At 38.2% G+C, this 21,258-nt stretch overlaps 1 protein-coding gene across 30 annotated transcripts in view; it reads left to right on the top strand.

The window, feature by feature from the left end:
• Positions 1 to 21,258, top strand: part of dlg2 (discs, large homolog 2 (Drosophila)) — a 440,002-nt gene that overhangs the window by 294,566 nt on the left and 124,178 nt on the right. For all 30 annotated transcript variants that reach the window (XM_049468833.1, XM_049468837.1, XM_049468835.1 and 27 more), the window contains one exon: positions 13,026 to 13,079. In XM_049468833.1, the coding sequence (XP_049324790.1) occupies positions 13,026 to 13,079 (54 nt within the window). The remainder of the gene's footprint in view (positions 1 to 13,025; positions 13,080 to 21,258) is intronic.

Genomic DNA, 21,258 nt, shown 5'->3' on the forward strand with positions numbered 1-21,258 from the left:
CAGGAAGTCTTTTAAAGATCAAGAACCCTGAACATACAGCTCATGAATGCAAAATCTGAGGTTTAACTAGAAGGTTTTTTTCATTACATAAAGAAATATGACTCAGCTTATGCAAGCAAAGTGCTGCATACAGTATGAATGGAGGGATGAAGAAGGATAGTTACACAAAAGGTTTCTGTTTTCTAGTTTAAATGATAAAAATGTTTCAGGGCCTTATCATACACCTTGCGAAAGGTACGTCAAAAATCATGATGCTTGTTGCTATATTACAGTATATTAGGGCTTCACGATAAAAAAAAAGATATATATATCCCCATATTAAACAATGCAGGGCTCATGACGTAACCAGCCTTGCCCCCACCCACGTGCTGTCTCGCGTCCGGACTGCTCAGGAGCTGAGTCAGCGCCGAACACTCAAAACCTGACAAAACAGCAAAACAACAGTAATCGGCCCTTTATTTAAAGGGTAAATAAGAGCAGTTTTCTGTGATTCAAAGTAACTGGAATTCAGCTGTAACTGGAAATATCTGCACTGCAAAACTGTGCTGGACAGAGGCGCACAGTTTTCCACACGTGCTCACGTTTACAAGCATGTGCCCAACCATGTGGATGGGGGCTATATGGTTACCTCGTGTTTACTCCTGCCCCTCCGCCCCCTCACACTCCCCCTATCACTTCTCAGGCAGCAGCAGCCTGTTACTTACACAGACACAGAGACAGCGCTGTGTATCTACTTCTTGTGCCAAGAATCAAAACGTTGCAACATGACGTGCTTGGTTTAATTTGCTTTAAGTGACATCACACGTCCTGGACGTGCTGCACAGCACAAAACCCAGCTTAACTTTTGATGTACTGTACAGTACAGGCCGAAAGTTTAGACACACCTCCTATTTTTCAATGCATTTTCTTTATTTTCATGACTATTTACATTGTAGATTATCACTGAAGGCATCAGAACTATGAATGAACACATGTGGAGGTTTATGTACTTAACAACAAGTAAATAGTCATGAAAATAAAGAAAACGCATTGAAAAAGAGAATGTGTGTGCAAACTTCTGGCCTGTACTGTATATTCATGAAAAAGCCAGGTCTACAGATCATGTGTATAATAAAAATGGGGTTGTTCTAATATGAATATTAATGTAATCTGTTGAAAAAACATGCTGAAAAAAAATATTGATCACCTCTAAAAGAAAAAAACAGCAGTGGATCTTTCCTCTTGTCCCAAAACTTTCAGAAAGCATTACTTTCTGAAGAAAGGCGATCTTCACTGGTAGCTTCTGTAGCTCTCCAGTTTTGGGAATTTGCATAGAACATTGTGAGTTTTGAGAAACTATGACTATTTTAACTTTTCAAACAGAGCTTTTCTTCACAGAGTTGTCCTTAAGCAGACTGTGTACTCTTGTACCCCCGGCCTCCCCCCGCGCTGTTCTCTTCCTGTGCTGTTGTTGATGGTTTTTAGCATGTGAGCACGTGCTCCTGCATTATTGAGGCTGGAGCTGTGGCTCTATGTATAGCGTCTCTTTGGCCTGAATTATTGAGAGCGGTAAACTAGAGCAAGTACTGCAACTGGAGCTTATCTTAGAGTCTCCCAAAAACCTTCTGTGTGTTTAACACGTTGACTTTGTCTGAGACCCCTTTAATACCCGGTTGAACTTGGGGGAGTTATCATGCTTTTGATCAGAACCGCATAGTGTTGGTTTTTGAAACTGACCAACACTGGATTTGATGATCTCCCAGGCAGGTAGAGAACACACTGTTATTGACATGATCTTCAGATTTTGACCAAAAGTCACGTACCATATTTTTCGGACTATAAGGCGCACTTAAAATCTTATGAATAGAGTCTTATAATCTAGTTGTGTACACCTTATGTATGAATTCTACCAGTCAGTTTGAAGTACACATTATATAAAGGAGTTTCAGTGAAGTTTCTCCATCAACAAGGCTGGAGCAGTATTAGTATTAGCCAATAACCGCAGCACTTGTTCTTTTGCTGTTCAGAGGGGAGTATATTGGACTGTAGCATGCATGTTTATCGTGTTATATCAAGCTACATGGGATGAACTGCTGCTGCTAACCATGGCTAGCGCTGCTGCTAACTGCGCTGTTGAAAATATTGGAAATCTAAGTTTACTGTAAATAAACAAAAGCACTTTATTTACAGTTTTCAGGAAAGGAATCTGTGTATATTAACATCCAGAACTTGCTTGACTTTGACAGAAAATGGTTATCTGTTTGCTACTTACTCTGCAAAAAAAAAAGCCAGTTCGCCTGTTTCCATGACTGCAGCACTGTTTGTGTGATGTTGTTTATACCTGACAACCCCGAGTTTGGAAATGGGACTGTCACGCACTGCAGAGTTCAAATAAATAAGTACTATCTGAAACTTTGCTGACGTGAGCTGGCAGTGCTTAAACTCAGTTTCCTTAATATCTGATGATACATCCTGATCATGTTATTAGTTACTACAGAAAATAGAATCCTTATTGGTATAAATGAATCCTTTAATAGTATCTATTGCAATCTCAAATTTAGCTATTAAACCAAATTTGCAATGTGCGAATAATAGTTTGTTTGTTTGTTTTTTTCTAATTTGGAAGGCTCATTAGTTCTTCAGCTATCACTAGTATTGCCCCCAAAACTAGGAGGATTAAGTCAAGCACATTCCTTCTTCCATACATGAAGACAGAATTACTGGGCAGCCAACATACATTAAGGAAAGCGCAGCTACTCAGTTCTGGTATATCAACTAACAGATGACTGTGCTGACCAATAATAACCTTAAGAGTGATGTGGGAAGAGAGCCCCCTCTACCCACCCAGAAAGAACAAGGCCAATTGTGCTCTCTCAGACTCCGGCTGCTGATGACAAGCAATAAAATCCAGGATTTGAACCAGCATCCATCCTCAAATCATAGTGGCATCGCCTCAGTCTTTTGGACCACTTATAAATTTGATTGCATCTCCATAGGTTGGGATTTGTGTGGAGACTATCAAATGTTGTGGTTGTTTAGAGTCAGGATTGAGCTGTATTTTGTTAACACTTTCTATGAATGTCATCTTTATTAGAGGCTATAACCACATTCATAACATATTATAATGCATTCATAAGGCATTATAAAAAAGTTTATTAAAAAAAATGTTTATAAAAATGCATTACCCATTATAGCCATGTTTGTTAAGCATTATGACCTGTGATCATAATACATTATAAGCTGTGCTTATAATATACATGTTAAAAAAGTATATCTCTATCAATAATAATATAGTCCTACAATGAAAGTCTGGCACTTTACTTGTGCACAAAGACCTGTTATAATACATTATAATTGACTAAAATTAATATTATATTCAAGACAAGAATAATTTATGAGTGGTTAAAAATATATTTATAGGATTATTGAGGGTGTGTTTATAAGTTGGAAGCTTTTTTAGTCATGATAAAGAGTTTCTTGGTATCGATGTATAACATGTTATAAACGCAGCTATTAATGCATTATAATCACAGTTCATGATGCATAATAAACATTGCTATAATGAATTATACATTTTTATAAATATGTATAGCCATGTTTATAATGCCTCATGAATGCATTATAATGTGTTATGAGTATGTTTATATAGTCTTATAGAGATGACATTCAAAGAAAGTGTTACCTGTATTTCTAGATTTCTAGATGTAGGTTGAGTTACACAGGCCTGGTAGTGAGTTGGTGGTTCACATGTTGTACAGAAGGCAATCCTTTTAGCCGTATCGTCTACACACTACTCTACCTACTCTATTACACAATATGGGATAACAGTACTGACAGGTCTGTTAAGCCCTGTGTTTCCTGCGTTTTCAGACTTCATCCTGTGTTTATGGCTGCCCTTATCTACCTGCCTGTTCAGAAATTTCCACATAAACAGAAATGAAAAGAAATGTTCTTCACAATTAATCACAACACCCACAGCGCTTGCTTGTGTTGTTTTGGTGGTGGGAGGTTGCTGCCAGTGCGCTTATAGATCAGCCCAGGGAGAGAACCATAATAAGAAAAGAACCTCTTTAGGGAGCTTTAAAAAAAGGAGTTTTGCGTCAAGCATTGTTGTAAGAATTCCAAATACATGCCTCTGAAATGGTGGCTTTATTTCATGGACCATTTCTATTCAATCAGTTATTGAAATGAGCAAGTTTGTGATTTGTTTTGGACATCTGAAGTCATCCAGACGATGAAGGAAAACATAAGGAATCATGTAGTAACTTAAAAGTGTTAAACAAACCAAAATACATACCTGTCAAGTCTCCCGTTTTGGCCGGGAAACTACCGTATTTTACTCCTCTTTCCCGCTGTCCTCCCGTATTAGTATTTTCCCGTAAATTTCCCGTATTATATTAAAATAAAAAAAATATATATTATTGAGGAGACAGGGAGCTGACTGCTCTGTGTCTCTTAACCAATCGTGCAGCCGGTTCAAGGAGAAAGTCCCGCCTTTCAGGAGAAACAGCCAATCAGCTTGCAAAGGAGGGTCAGTGTGGGGAAGCCACAGGCAGCTAGTCGGAGCAGCTGATGTTAAAACAGATCTGTATATACAGCGATTTTTCTAAAAGAAAGGGAACGGTAGGCTAATCATGTAAACTGTGATGAGATTTTTCTGATAGCTGCTTAAAAATACTCGTCTCTGAAATAAAACACACAGATTAAACCTTTTAAAATAAAAAAAAATACAGCTTGAACTATAAATGTTAAAAATTAACTAAACTGATCAGGGGTGGAGTGATCAAAAGATTCAGTTTGCAGAATTTGTGCACCCTTTGTTCAATTTTAAATCCATTAAATAAATAAAAAATATATTATAAAAAAGAGTGCATTTATGCCAAAAAGACATGAAATCTTAACTTTTAAAAAAAATATTTGGAAAAGTGTTTTTAATTTGGCTGTATTAAAAGAATGACATATGTAGGAATGTCCGCAACATTTCAGATTCTGATAATCTAATTGTGTGTAAGTGGTTCACATGTCGTTATTTTAGATTTTTTTTGTAAACCTCTCTTAAAATGTAAGGGATACTGAACCTACGTTGGGCTGGTGGGACAACTTTAAGCGGACAGAGGAAAATATCCCTTATTTTTTAATCAAAAATTTGACAGGTATGAAAATACTCTGTGAAGCATTTAGGTGGTGCTGTTAACTTGTGCTTTTTGAGGCTTAAAACTCTAATGATCTTATCCTTTGCAACAGAGGCAACTCTAAGTTTTCCATTTTTGGGCTTGTCCTGATGAGTATCAGTTTCATCATAATGTTTTGGATGGTCTTTGTGACAGTACTTGAAGATACTTTCAAAGTTCTTGAAAAACAAAAAACACTGAACATAAGATCCAAACTTTTACTGCTACTGTATAAGTATATATTTAAAAAATGGAAATCAAAGTAAGATGAGACAACCAAATAATTTTCTACAGTTTAAAACAAAGGAAAATAAGCAATAATAAGAATAATAATAAGAAAAATAATAATAAGAAGAATAATAAAATGTAGCTAAATAAAGTAAAGAATACTGATTTAGTGATGATACTATAATAATAAAGCAGTAAAAGCAAAAAAAGGATAAGAATATTATAAATAATTATAGATCACCAAGTTTATGATCATTGCACAAAGTCAAGCATGCTTTCGCAAGCTTTCAAACTGGCATACTGGCATAGCTTTCTGCGGCTTTGCATTGCCTGTCTCGTACGCTCCACAACTGCAACGACCAATGACAGGCGTTGTCGCGAAGTGTCTTCAGCTCTGGAGTTCGTCCAGCTTCCATGTACACGATATGGTGAACAAAGCCCCTGTGCAACATCTGCGGCTGTTCCTTTTCTCCGCAATTACACCTTAAAAGGGAATTATTATTTGTTTTAATTAAATTAATAAAGTCAAGTAAAACAAACAAGTTAATATTTTTTTGAAGTCTTTATCTGCATATTGGCATTTATTGTACTGTTTTTAACAAATAAATGTACATGTTCTACCCAGTTAAATAGTTTTACTATAGTCTGTATATCTTTCTTTCTCTCTCTCTCTCTCTCTCTCTCTCTCTCTCTCTCTCTCTCTCTCTCTCTCTCTGGTTTGCTGGCTCAGTAAAGTAGTGCATGGTGCAGAAGGGCTGCAGATATTTCAGAGGGAGTTCTGCCCCAGTTTGGTGGCTCTTCTAAGCCCTGTGGGACGTATTCAGTATTTCCAGTGTCTTTACCCACACGCTGCTGAGGTGCCCCTGCACTGTACCAAACACACCCCCCACACAACACCACCCCCCACCACACACACACACACACACACACACACTTTCCAGTACACTCCTTACTGTGCACTTCCCCCTTCTCTACTCAGAATCCCTTATACACACACATATGCCCCGAACTCTGTAAGACCCTTACACTCTACATTACACATGCAAGGCACTCTACATCACCCTCTCAGCTCATCTAATAATCACATTTCAAACCCCACCACCCACCCTTCACACACTCAGAAAGAGGGTAAAAGTCTCTGACTTTACTATTCACACTATGTAGCTTATATTTATGATGACATAAAAATGTGAAGTTAAATATGAGTGCAGCATGTTCTATATTAATGGAACAGTGTACAGAGTACTGTATGTGTTTATTCAGCTTCATATTAGATTAGAGCATCAGCTGCTCATACACACACACACACACACACACACACACACACACATAGCAGTGTTTCTGTCTCTGCCCGTCACACACAAACATCAGACCTTGATCAGGGTGGGATGGCTTCAAATTATCTCTCTCTCTCTTATGATTCAATATTTTAAAGAAGCTTTATTGGAATGAATGTTATGACAAAAATAAGCAACAAGAAGTCAAAGCATTCCCACAATAAAACCAATAAAATAAAACCAGAAATAATTAGCACTTATAATGTTGCTGCCTAACAAAATAAGTGACAACAGAAGTAAATAGGGTGGTATGATTAATTATATTTTTATTGCTATTGCAAAATGAATGCACTCAAAATAGCCTTACCCACTTTCAGCAACAGAGGGAGCCCTTCAAGCTTTACGGACTGTGATCATGTGACATAACAAAGCTGGAGGCAGAGTGAGGTAAAGTGAGGGAGAGTGAGCCAATAAACACATACAAGAAATATTACTACTTCTTAGCCTGGGAAAAAAATGTCCATCTCTTTCTTTTTCTTCCTCTTTCTCTCTCTTTCTCTTTCCTTGCCGTTCTCTTAATTTCTCTCCTGCTTTCTCGCTCTGTGTCTCAGTATCACTCTTGCTTCTTTCTTTATGTTTCACTCCCACTTTCTTGTTTTTTTTCTCTCTCTTGAAACTCATGATCCAACCTTCTTTCTTCCTCAATCTATATCCTTCCTGCTTCTCTCTTTCTTTCTTTTTCTTTTCTCTCTCTTTTACCCTCTCTCTCTCTCTCTCTGTCCTGGTTTTCACTTGTTGTCTCTCTCTCTTCTGCCTCTATCTTTCTCTCCTGCTACTATTTCTCTCTATATATCTCTCCTTTGTCTCTCTGTCTCTTTCTCTTTCTTCTGCTCTTATTTGCTGTCTTTCTATTTCTTAGATTTTACTTTCTATTCTTTTATTATTTTATTAGGTCCCTAATTCATAACAATTGTCTTCATAGTTACACGGTAACAAGCTATGTAACTACAGTGTAACTACTGATGAAGTATGCATTACTTGCTACCTAGCTCAAATGTACTTTGCTGGTGGTGTTCCTCCATAGACAAATTCTAACCATTTGTTCCTTAGTTCTGAATTACTGGGCAAAGCATATAACATTGATGTGTTATTTGCACAAATAACACAGGAACAAACTGCCATGCTGTTCCTGAAGCTGTTAATTAGCTCCTATCTGAAGAGACAGCGTCCCTGCCCGGCTTCAGCTCTGCCTTCCTGATCGACCCGTTTTTCTGAATATTTTCTTTTACTAGCTACTGCAGACAATGGAGGTTGAGGAAGAGTTTCATGTGCATCATGCATATACAACTCAGAGACCTATTATATTTCACAAAGAAGACTTGTTTAATTTAGGAGATGATTCACACACAGCTCCATATATATGATTGCCACAACCTCTGAAACGCTGCAGGAGAAATCTGCCTTTCCTGTTCTCTCTCCTCCTCCCTGAGGTGAGAGCTTGTGATTGGTCTCTCAGGATGCTCTTGAGAAAGCTTTCTACCGAGAGCTTTCGAGTGATGCCCGGCCATGCTGTGTAACGCCGAACTGTTTGACTTGATCGCCAGGATGCCTCGGAGACTCCGTTCAGCATGCGTTGTACATTTAATCCGCCCGCGTGTGTTCTGTTCTGAAGAACACAGCTCAGAACTCCAAACTGCACTTACAGAGCTCCCGGAGGCTTCCAGCTCAATCAGCTTCAGCTCACAGGACTGCTCATTCCACCGGCTAGATTACTCCTGACGTTGGGTTGAAAATTAGCGTAGGCTTTTCAGTGGGCAAGTCAGAGTACTTATTGGTCCCAGTGGAGACCACTCATACTTGTTTTTTTGCCTGCTTGGGCTTTAGGGGGATTTTTTTCATTTCCAGCCACACGCTGGAATAATGAAGGTTCTTAAGTGTTTTTTTTTTTAGCTTGATTGTTCAGTTCAAACAAACAGCTTTATGTGTAGACACATCTTTACAGTATGTGTATGAACATGTTTACTGAAGCGTTTTGAAGCTACAGTTAATAACCCCTACATAGTCTGGATTTAACAGATAGAAATGTTATGCATGATCTCAGAAATCTCTTCAATACATATGTTCTGAAATAATGATGTCAAAAACAGCACTAATGATTTTATGAGTAAATTGTGAGCCAGTCAAGAAAACAAACACATGGGTGTCAATGCCACTATCCAGCAATGGGTTCTTCTCAAAAATCAGAAACCTTCTTCTCATTCAGTACCACAAAGTTTAACAGTTTGTTCATCAAAAACAGTTTGGCTGCACAGAATTACTATTGTATTAAATTATCTATCAATTATTAAAACAAATAATTGTTTTTTTTTTCACTTTTGTAACTTATATTTCGCACAGGTCATTTGGTCATTTATACTGGTGACCTTATCCTTTTGGCAGAGTCTGTTTGGTCGTTTATATTAGCAACTTACATTTTGCACAGTCTGTTATGTAATTTATATAAGTAACTTGTATTTTGTATGGTCTGTTTGGTCATATATATTATTAACTTTTATTTTGACATTGATTCTGTTTGTTTGTTTGGAGTTGACTTTTATTTTGACACAGTCTGTTTGGTTACATTAGTAACTTATGTTTTGCAAAGGCTGTTTGGTCATTCATATTATTAACTTTTATTTGAACAATGATATTTTTTTTGGAGTTGACTTTTATTTTGACATAATCTGTTTGTATTAGTTATTTTAATTTTGACACAGTCTGTTTTGTTATTTATATTAGTAACTTATGTTTTGCACAGCCAATTTGGTCATTTGTATTAAAAACTTTTATTTTGATACTGGTTTCTTGTTTAGATTTGGCTTTTATTTTGACATGGTCTGTTTGTTTTAGTTATTTTAAATTTGACAAGCTCTGTTCAGTACAGTGACAGTTGTGACACATTGTGTTTGATGGTTTGTAATAGAGACTTTTATTTTGACACTCTGTCGTCAGTTGCTTGAAGCAATTGCCTCTTTCTTGCAGATTTAGTGAATCATTACTGTAAAAACTCCAACTCTATTCCACACTGTTGTGGTTAAACTTCTGTGGACAGCGTACTGTAGGAGTCTGATGGGTGGCAGATGCTGCTTTTGAGACTGGATGTTTTGATGTGTTACTCTTCCTTTCTTTCAGAGGAATAACCTGAAGAGACAGATGAAAGACTTTCTGTCTATGCACAAGACTCTTTAAAATGAAGTGTGTGTGTGTGAGAGAGAGAGAGTGTGTGTCCCACATGGATAGAACAGGAGCTCTTCATTAGGTTGTCTGAAGCTGGAGCTCTTGAGGCTTTAGCTTCATTAATGCAGCTGGCGTGGTGTGCAGTAAGCAGAGAAAGTCTCAGCCTCTGTCATTGATCGTTCTCTTAACAGCACTGCCCGTATCCCACCTGAGCCCTGTGCCGCCGACTGCCACTGAATGCTAGCTCACTTCCTGGGTGATGTGTGTGTGTGTGCAGAGAACAGAACTGATCAATTTTTACTGTAATTAGACCTCTTTTTATCTTGTCCTTGGGTCAGTTTCATGGCTCTTATACTGTATTTCTATTTACATGAAACCTGGACAAAACAGTTTCTAAGTGGTTATTTAAGATGCTCAAAAAAAGAGCATTCATTTAGAGGAGATTGTAGGGGTGTGACGAGACACTAATATCACGAGACGAGATGAGGCAAGATACTGGGGTCACGAGAACGAGACGAGACGAGATTTAAAAATAAAATTTTAAAGAAAACCTCAAAAATGAAAAATGGCTTGAAAGCTAGAGTTTTGTTTGAGAAAATCATATAACGCAAACTTAACAGACTGGTTTCTCTCACACATTGATTTAGTAAGAAATAGAAATAAGAATAAGAATAAAAAATAAAAATAAAAAGTTTCTAGGTCTTATATAGTGCAAACAATAAGTGCAAACCACAACTAGTCATATTAAGACAATGGTTTGTGTTTTTTTCTCCTAAATCTTGTGTAATTTAACTATGCATAACCATAACCACCGTTTATTGTTTCCACTGGAAAGCCAAAATGCAGCCAGACACACAACTTAAAAGTAGCAGAAGCATCTTTTATGCAAATGCCCGAATTTTCCAATTTTACATGTATCAATAATTTTGATGGTTCTGAGACCACATCCTGAAGTGGTTCATGTGTTCGGATTTGTATCTAATCCCACATATGTTCAGAATTTTGTGAGTAATGAATGGTGAGGAAGGTAAATAGTGGTCTAAGAAGTCTAATAAGTACATTTTCTTCAGGATCAGGGAATATTCATATCAACCTTTAGAATTTGAGAAATACAATTGAGCTCAGTCATTTTGGGTGTGGCTTAATGATATAACCTCTAATTAGGATAGATTTTAGCACAACAGTCTTGTTTACTCAGAATTGCCTGTTGAGTAATGCCTATTTATTTGTGCAGGTGGGAACACATTGTTAATAAGAGAGACAATCAGAGAATGGACAGTCTGGTTGGAGCTGACAGAAAGGTGATAGTAACCAAATACTGATAACCCTTGTGGAAAGTATACTTAAGAGTGTTACAAGTATGTTCAAATTAGATAAAGAATGCTAAAAGTGCATTTTCAATTTAATACATGGAAAATATAAAAATACACATTAAATACACTTTTCCCTGTATTTCCATTTTATGTTGTGTTTATAGGAAAAAAAAAAAAATATATATATATATATATATATATATATATATATATATATATACAAGTTGTTCCAAAATAGTACATTTAGTATATATTTAAGTACATATTTAATTTTTAAAAAGTATGTACTTTTCCATGATAAGTATGCTTTTAAAAAATATACTTAAATACACATTTTTGTTTTACAACGGAAGCACTCTGTACTATTGTGGTGAGCAGAAAAGCATCTCAGATGGACCACAAAAGCAGAATTGCATGCTGGGGTCTCATTTCTGTCAGCCAAGAGTCAGAATTTGACATAAACAGCATGAACCTGCCCTTAATGATAGCAACAGTCCAGACTTGGACATGTTATGTGATGATTTTGGGAAATGTTTTCTTTGTCCTTGGTTATGCACACAGATACAAACCGAGCAGTACTAGATATTAAATAATAATGCTGTTTGTGAGAGATGGATTGGGAGATGAGCTGGGGTATAAATAGAACGAGTATCTGTACACTCACTGATGGTTTAGTGATTAATTTTGAGTGTGGCATATTTCTGTAACTCCTAATCACACTAGATTTTTAGTACAACAGTATTGGTTACTTAGAGTTGCCTATTGAGTGATGCCTGTTCAGTTGTGCAGATGGAAACTCCTTGTTTAATGCGAGGGATAACCGGAGATTAGCCAGACTGGTTGGAGCTGACAGAAAGGCGACAGTAACCAGATACTAAATGCACTCTGAAAGCAATTGTGTTAAACTTTTAACCCAGTGGTTTTGTGGATTTTTGCCGTGGTTTCCTTTAACCAAGGGGAGTGTGGTAGAGCGTTCGTACTGTGTGTGGAACCTATACTAGATATTAAATAGTAATGCTGTTTGTGAGAGATGATGAGCTGTGGTATAATTAAAGCTAGTATCTGTACACTGATAGTGCTTTTCCACCGATGTGGAACTGACACTGTTCTGGGGTACAAAGCTAATTTTGAACCGGTTTGCTGCGTTTCCACCAACAAAAGTAGGTTCCAAAGCGGGAACGAAAAATACTAGGTTCTTCCATGACTACAATGCCCTCTGTTAATGACGTATGATGTGACGTTTTGATGGTTCCGAGCTGGTTTGCTGAAAAGCACCACAGTTCTTATAAGCCCGAATGGAATTGGTTCAAGAACCAGAGTTCTTTTGGTGGAAAAGTTCTCTAAGAGTTTAAAGGTCAGGCACTGGTTCTAATTCTCATTCTCAGCAATAACAAAAAAAACAAAAAGATCTTTGTATTTACAATTAAAATTGTTTTTCCCCTTTTTTAAAGATTTTTTTTGTCAAAACAATCCTCCTGTGTCCTCTGTATAATATCATCATTCATCTCATCTCAAATCTCATGACTCCCATGAATGTGTGTGAGTGTTTGTGTGTAAGTATGTAAGTGTGTGTGTGTGTGTGTGTGTGTGTGTGTGTTTGTGTGTGTATCTTGTTGACGCGCAGTGTTATTTGTCATGTGTGTGTGTTCTATATTGAAGCCGTGTTTATCAATATGGCATCGCCGAGCTAAGCCCCGACACTAACCACCACAGCTCCGGACTTAAGCAGCACTCAGCGGCCATTAATAGAAAATAGGGCAGTTCACGCATTGCCAACCCACTCTGATCTCTCTCTCCCTCTCTCTCTCTCTTCCTCTCTCCATCTTTTTTCTTTTTTACAGGCAAGCCCTGCACCAATTATAGTCAACACGGACACTTTGGAGTCGGTACCTTACGTGAGTTCCATTGTTTGGTTTTCCATTTCTTTTTTGTTTTCCTTCTTTTGTTGTGTATTAATCATATTGCCATATTTGTGCCACTTTTGGAACCATATTTGTGAGAAGATTTGTAGGATAAAGGAGTGAAAGAGTGAAAAGAAGAACCTTTAAAAGGCTTGTAAAAGACACTTTTTATGGGATGTTTAAAGTTTTTATAAAGTGTGGCTATTTTTAATAGAGACTATTTTTAAGAGTGTAGTGACTACTGAATCACTTCAGGAGGGATTAAGGAGGATCAATACTCATGCTGTGTGTGTGGAGTAGCAGTGTATGTGTGTGTGTGTGTTTATGTAGAGTAGCAGTGTGTGTGTGTGTGTGTGTGTGTGTGTGATCCATCTATAAAACACAGTCACAGAGTGTTGCGGGTTATAAAGAAGGTTATATTGAGGCTTATTTAGCAGCGTTTATCTGGCATATCTCATGGTACGAGACAGGTCTCTTGGCTAAATTATAGATGAATTTTCATAAATAAAACAGCCAAGCTGCACCGCTTGTTAAGGGGAGGCGAAAGCGGGGGGCTTTTCTGCAGCCATGGGAGTGTGTTTTTTTTTTCATCTTTTTTTTTTCTTTTTAAATCAGCATCAAACATGAATGCCTGTTTCTGTGGTGTTTGGCAGCAGTGAAAGGCTGGCTGGGGTTGAATGAATAGATTAGGATGGAGGCAGGCAGGTCTGAGATCAGCGGTTGGGCTGTGTAAGTAGAGGAGATGGCACAGAGGGAGACAGATGATGATGGCCAAGGATTATCCCAATATGAATGGAGTGTGAATGTTACACAGAAAAAGCGAGCAAGAGGGCAGAAAATTAGTTTTGTTTCGGTAGATTTTGGGGTTAGGTCAGGTGTGCCCCAAGGAACTAGTATAGGTCCAGTGTTAGTTTCAATCCCTATGTTATACTGAACTTTATACTGAGTATGAATAGTTATTTTATCCAGTACTATGAAAACGAATAAGTAAATATGACACATATGAGCTCCGTCTGATAAAAATACTGTATGTTGTAACAGATGTTATACTACTAGGGGGTTCCTCAAGCTAACAGAATGGGTCCAATAGCATTTTCAAAAGTGTAAGTGTGAGCAAAACTTAGATTAGGAGTACCGCAAGGTACCATTATTGGTTCAATAGAGCTTTCAAACACCTGTAAAATTTTTTTTTTTTATTATTATGTTTTTTCATGCTTTAAATGCAAACATATAGTTGGTGGCAGCAGGTCTGAAGATTACGGGTTCCCTAAAGTACCATTACCTATTCATTTCCAATTTTATATCCATGTGCTATACTGTTTTATTTTAAAATAAGATTTTTTTTTGTTTGTTTTATTTCCTCAAGCATGAAACAAACAGGTGTTAGTGTGAGCAAGACTCAGATTAGAAGTACCCCAAGGTACCAGTATTGGTCCAATAGCATTTTCAAATCTCTCCACTATCATTTATTAATATAGATATTTTAATTATTATTTAAGCATTAAAAAAAGAAAGAAAGAGTTGGTGGCAGCTGGTCTGAAGGTAAGGAGTTCCCCAAGGTAGCAGTACTGATACATTACCATATTCATATATATGTTCTATACTGCATTGTATTAGAATAAGATTTGTTTTTGTTTTATTTTCTCAAGCATGAAACAAACAAATATGTATCAGCTGGCTGCAAGTTAGGAGGACCCCATGGTACCATTATTGGTCCAATCGCATTTTAAACTCCTATAGTACACTGCATTTCATCAGAATGAGGTTTTGTTTTCTGAAGCATGAAAACAAACAAACAAACAATTGGTATCAGCAGGTCTCAGGTTAGGATTTCCTCCAAGGTGTCACTATTGGTCCAATAGCGTTTTCAAACCTCCGTGCTATACTTCATAATATCAGTATGAGGTTGTTTATTTTTTCAAGCGTGAAAATGAATTAGTAGATGTGACACATGGAAATGTTAGCTCCATCTGCGTGAGTGTTGCACTGAGCTCCATCCTGCCTGGAGCACTTGCAGCTGCAGAAACTTTGCACTCAGAAAGCTGGGGTTCAGTCTCTCCTAGCATTAACTCTGAAAACTGTGTCATGTTGTTCTTTCATGTTGTTGTGCTTAGCACTTTTCTACATGCTTGAATGAAGAAGCTCTGAAATAACTTGTGAGCAAACAATATGTAAGTGCAGATATTCAGTAGAGAAGTCAATTGAGCAGTACTTTGCTAAGCAATTTCGTTAATACCTTTAAAGACCTTATAATGACTGCAAAAGCAAACATGGCTGTCTTGGTTCTATTGCCATTTGTTTTATAGAAACTATGCCAAAACTGTCCACCATGTTGGACAAATTGGCAACCAGAGCCCGTGCACGTTCTGATCAAGGCGACCCAATCTGTTCAGAATGATGTTAATTAACATTGCAACACTGAAGAAGCATAGAAGCACCTATTTAAGAAAAATATTTTTAAGAACAGCTACACACAGTTGTGCATCTTTTATTTAAAAAAAACAGTTTGATTTGTTACTGAGCTTAATTGTGTTTATCACACCATCTTTATATAAAATAAATATAGCATTAAAAAACAGACTATTTTCTTGAGCCCGACCCAACCCAGGCCAAAGAATTGTGGGAAATCTCGAGAATTTAAGCTCTACTGGGAAGTAGAGACAAGAAGTGGAGCCAGACTTGCCAACTCATCTGGAAAAAACCTGCCTGCTTCTTCCAGGCAACCTTTGTCTCAGACAGCCTTTCTTGAGGTTATAGTACAGAGGCAAAGCTGTTTTCCACTGGGTACATAGGTTGTTGGGAAAGTGTAACATTTGAATAGTAAAAATTAAATTATGTATGTTTTACTACAACTTCACTACATTTACATTTTACATTTACATTTATGGTATTTAGCAGACGCCCTTATCCAGAGCGACTTACAACAGTGCTTCAAAGTTACTTAAGATATCCAAAGCTAGTTTGTAGACTAGGATCAAGAGATACATAGAACTTAATCATGTTAAGAACCCTAGGAACCTTTTTTTTTTTTTTTTAGTTTAGGAACTCTTTGAAAAGATGTGTCTTCAGTCGACGTTTGAAGACCGTGAGTGACTCTGCTGTTCTGACATCCAGTGGAAGTTCATTCCACCACCTTGGTGCCAGCACAGAGAAGAGTCTGGATGTCTGTTTTCTGTGTGTTTTGAGTGATGGAGGTTCGAGCCGAGCCATACTGGAAGCTCTAAGAGCTCTTGGTGCAGATCTGGCTTTGACCATCGCCATCAGGTATGAAGGTGCTGGTCCGTTTTTTGCCTTGTAGGCCAGCGTCAGGGTTTTGAATCGGATGCGGGCGGCAACAGGAAGCCAGTGGAGGGAACGCATCAAAGGAGTCACATGACTGAACTTCGGAAGATTGAAGACGAGTCGTGCTGCCGCGTTCTGAATTAACTGTAGTGGTTTGATGGCTCGCACTACCCCATGCAATGAACAAGAAACAGAACAAAGTGCATGGGGTCTTGCAACTGCTGGCTCTACCTTTCTGAAAGAACACTCCAGTTCACTATTACAACCCCCTACTGCAGGATATCATCTCAATATTCAAGCTACATAAACTGGATTCTCATGGAACACCATTAGGAACCTCTACAACTCCATGCCCAGATGTCTGCCTTGTTGTATTACATTAAATACAAATGCAATACATGCAGTACGTTGCTGCTTTGCTTCCTCAAGGCCTGGATAACTTGCTGTAATAGATTGAGCTAGGAATTGTATTGTTTACCAGACAATCCTGAAGGAGAGTTTCTGGCCATCTGTTTGTGACCTCAAGCTTAGGTGTACTTGGCTTCTGCAGCAGGACAATGATCCAACAAGTACACAAGCCTGAAGTTCACCTCTGGATGGATTATTATGAAACACCATTAGGAACCTCTACAACTCCATGCCGAGATTTGCATTTGCCCTGTTGCATTAAACTAAATACAAATGCAATACACAGTACTCCTGTATCATTTATATTGTTGTTCCTGGTTATCTTTATCTTGCTTTAGAATAACGTGGGAGAATCTGGGGAAAGCTAACTGTTACAGTTGGACACTGGAGATAACAGATCTGGAATAACAGATTAATGAGACGAATAAGATGGAAAATGGGCTACTTTGTCTTTAAAATATATAGGGCTGGGCAAAGCTAGTCTTGTGGTTCCTTTATTTTGAGAGTCATTTGTGCTGTACATGGTTTCTACAGTCTCTGACTGCTTTTATTTAAGACAAATCATGGGAAAATATTTGCTGTAGCCTGTGCAGAATGAAGATAGTGCTGAGTGTGAGTGTGATTGAATGGAAAGAATTCATTCTTAAGCAGCAACTTCAGCGTTACTCAGCAGCTCCATAAATCTCCAGATAGACCTTGGAGAACTGGCCAATTCTTTTTCTTTTCTCTACCTGAGAGAGAGAAAGATTGCGCAAGGTTGTTAGAGAAGGCCACACTCACAATAATGATGGGGGTTTGAGCAAACGAGGTGTTAACTCCCGCGTTTATCTCAGACAGAGTGATCTAGATGCTAGTCTGTAGAGTGAGTGACAGTGAATGTGAAGTGGAACATATTCATCCTCTCCTGCCCATCACATCTGATATTGAAGAGTGGTGAAGGAGTGCAAGGTGACATGATGAAGCTGTTTCTGTAGTAACAGCAGCACTTAGGAGAAATGGATCAGGTTTTAGTGTTACTCAGCAGTCAGATTGTCTGAGCTGTATGACAGTGAAGGGAATACATACTTACTGTAATACCTACATCCATCACTTAGGTCAGAAATCAAGTGTAGCCATTTATGATCCCTTATATTGCATGTGGTTGTAAATATAAGCCTTCAAGGGCATCCATATACAGCTCTGGAAAAAAATAAAGAGATTGCTTCAGTTTCTGAATCAGTTTCTCTGATTTTGCTATTTATAGCTATATGTTTGAGTAAAATGAACATTGTTGTTTTACTCTATAAACTACAGACGGCATTTCTCCCAAATTCCAAATAAAAGTATTGTCATTTAGAGCATTTATTTGCAGAAAATGAGAAATGGCTGAAATAACAAAAAAAGCTGCAGAGCTTTCAGACCTAAAATAATGCTAAGAAAACAAAGTTCATATTCATAAAGTTTTAATAGTTCTGAAATAAATATTTGGTGGAATAACCCTGGTTTTTAATCACAGTTTTTATGCATCTTGCCATGTTTTCTCCTCCACCAGTCTTACACACTGCTTTTGGATAACTTTATGCCCTTACTCCTGGTGCAAAAGTTAAAGCAGTTGAGCCTGGTTTGATGGCTTGTGATTATCTATTTTCAGTTCTGTAAAATTAAAGAAACTCACCATTTTTAGTGGTATCTTACCAGGGGGCCAGGGGGGCTCTGGTTCGAATCCTGTTTATGTAGCTTGCCATCAGCTTCCGGAGCCCAGAGAGAGCACAATTGGTCTTGCTCTCTTTGGGAAGGTAGATGGCACTTTTTTCCCTCATCACTCCTAGGGTGATGTCGATCAGAACAAGGCTTCTGTGAGCTTAAATTCTTAAATTCCTTTAGGGAACCTTTAAGAAAAGTGTTTTAGAAGAAAATAATGTTTATAGAAGATCCCTTAAAGGACAAATGGCTTTCTTGAAGGTTCCTTAAAATACGTAAGAGGTTCCTCCACAGTTTCAAATTAAACAACCCCTAAAAGTTGCTCATACTTTTTATAGAGCAGTACGTTTGTAAAACATTATGAAGATTTTGACAATGATATGCCTACCATTCTTATTTTCTACCATTCAAATACTTATGTACTTATGGACTTCATATGCAATTGTTTGGTTGTCAGCAGACAATGGCACACAAATGCAACATTGAATAATACATTTAGACCCAATAATATATCCCCCCAGGGTCCATACATAGCCATCTCCTTCTGGCCCTTGTATCTTCTGCAGTTCTAAATGAATGGTGGTGATGATGAAGACATGAGGACAATGAGAAAAACAGGACACTAATCAGTGCCCTGAGTCTGGATGAGCCAGTGTTTAACTGTTCCCCTTTCCAAATGCGCCTTCTGCCTGGCACTGTACCCGCAGGAGCTCTCGCTGGCTGTCAGGAAAACCACCACTTCCTTTTGCAACGCTGATTACTGCATGCTGCTTTATACTGTGGAGTTTTTTTTTACTCATCATAGACTGAGCAGGGCAGGATGTTTAGTAATAATGATGGGTATATAAAGATGTCCCCTGCCTTGAGTAGGAAATTTACAGGGCAGTGGGAGATCAGTCTGAAACGGACGTTTTATTTCTCCTCGCCTGTAGACGGAAATGGGTGTTAAATTTACTTTAACTGGTTGTCTGCTTATTTGTTTTTGTTTATTGCAATGGCTGTAACTATACAGGAAAAAAGATGGCTATAATAGTAGGTTAGAGGGGTTTTTCTCTACAAAGTCCCCTATTATTGTGCGGGGGAGCTGTGGAACTGTGTTCTTTGAAATTATACAGCTCTATCCACTTTGGTATGAGTTGAGGAGCTGGGAGGACACTACTCCAACAAAAGAAGTGTAAACCATTTATGGTAAAAATGAATGAGCAGATGTCACAATACATTTGTTAATGTTTTGTGGTTTAGTCTTCTTATTATTTTCCTATTAATTACTTACTGTTCCATCCACTACATATACATGTTTATGTCCACTGCCATTAAGTAGTATATCAATGCCCCTGCAAGAATGTAGTAGTGGTCCATTAGTATGTGTACCAGGACCTGGGTAATAGTATGGCATATGGGTTCTTAACGTTTGTTGTTTAGACAATTTTTAAGCTTCAAAATACCGCCTACCAACATTACATAATAGTGTAATAAATACATAAATGTATTTAATGTGATGGTGTTGCCCTCATTGATACACAAAGATGTTCCACATTAGCAGAAGTCCTTAGCAGAAGATTTCCAAGTACTTTTTATCATAGTTTCTTATGTTTCTGGCCATTATCTTTGGCATTTTTACTTTCAGTTCTACATTTTAAGCCAATCCCGCATGTGTACCCATGCGAAATCCTGAATCAAGTTGAGTTAAAGAGTCGAAGTAGAACAGTGAATTGATCTAAGTTGTTCTGCTTCAGTGAAAGTACAACTTTCTGGATCATTTCCAGACCTGATTCTCTGCATATTGTGCAAAAAAAATAGCCACCTTAATAAGCATCACTCTTGTTGCCCCTGGGGGACTATGTTAGGATCCCCTTGGGGGCCAAAACCTCCAGGCTAGGAACCCCTGGTGTATCAGCAGCATGTCAGTACAGTAGCAGCCCATCATGGTAGCATATCACTGCCTGCAGCACTGTTGTAGCAGTCTATCAGTAGTGTTAAAGCATCTCAGCAATAGCGTAGCAGCAGACCATCAACAGCATAGCAGAGGGCTGCCTATTTGGCAACCAAAACAAGTTAAAAAACTTGTTATAATAACAACCTAAAGCAGTTATGACAGCACATGTTTGGGCGCACACATTAATCCTAAGGGTTTGCCATATAAGTCAAAGAACCCGAAATTGATCTCTTATGATGCCACAGCCATCTGAAGCCCAGAGCTCAAGAAAGCATCTGTTGAGGCATAAAACAAACATGTATTTATTTGAAACTGCATAAAAGACACTCATTCTTTAAGTGTGAAAGTGTATGTGTGTGTGTTAGTGGGGGGTTATCTTCGCTCCCATTTTTCGGAGTGTGAATGTTGGCACATTGACTGTGACTCACCAGTTTAATACGAGGCTGTGTAAGCCTGCAGTGTGGATGGAGGCTGCTGTCCCCTCCCCTCTGCAGCTGCAGCCTTCCTCAGCCTCCCCTCACTCCAGCCTACAGTCACAGCCTCACGATCCCCTCTCCCTGAGGACGCGCCCAGCTAAAGCACCACTTAGCAATGCAGATGTGAGCCCTGCTGCCAGGGTTTAGCTTTGAGTTGTGGCGGTGCCACGTGAGCACGGTATGGGCGCAGAATGCTAATGCCACTTTGAGCATTTTAATTGGGCCACTTCTAGAGCAGGACAGACAGAAGAGGCCATGTTTTTCTTGACATTAAGGAAAACATCTCCCAGTTCTGAAGCTCCAGCATATAATTAAGGCTCTGTTTGTTTGTATGTGCTACCCATCTGATGTGCGGATTTCTGCTCCTGAGCCCCCTTGTTTTTGTTGTTGT

The sequence above is a fragment of the Astyanax mexicanus genome, chromosome 20 (genome assembly GCF_023375975.1).
Source record: "Astyanax mexicanus isolate ESR-SI-001 chromosome 20, AstMex3_surface, whole genome shotgun sequence".
Classification (NCBI taxonomy): Eukaryota; Metazoa; Chordata; class Actinopteri; order Characiformes; family Acestrorhamphidae; genus Astyanax; species Astyanax mexicanus.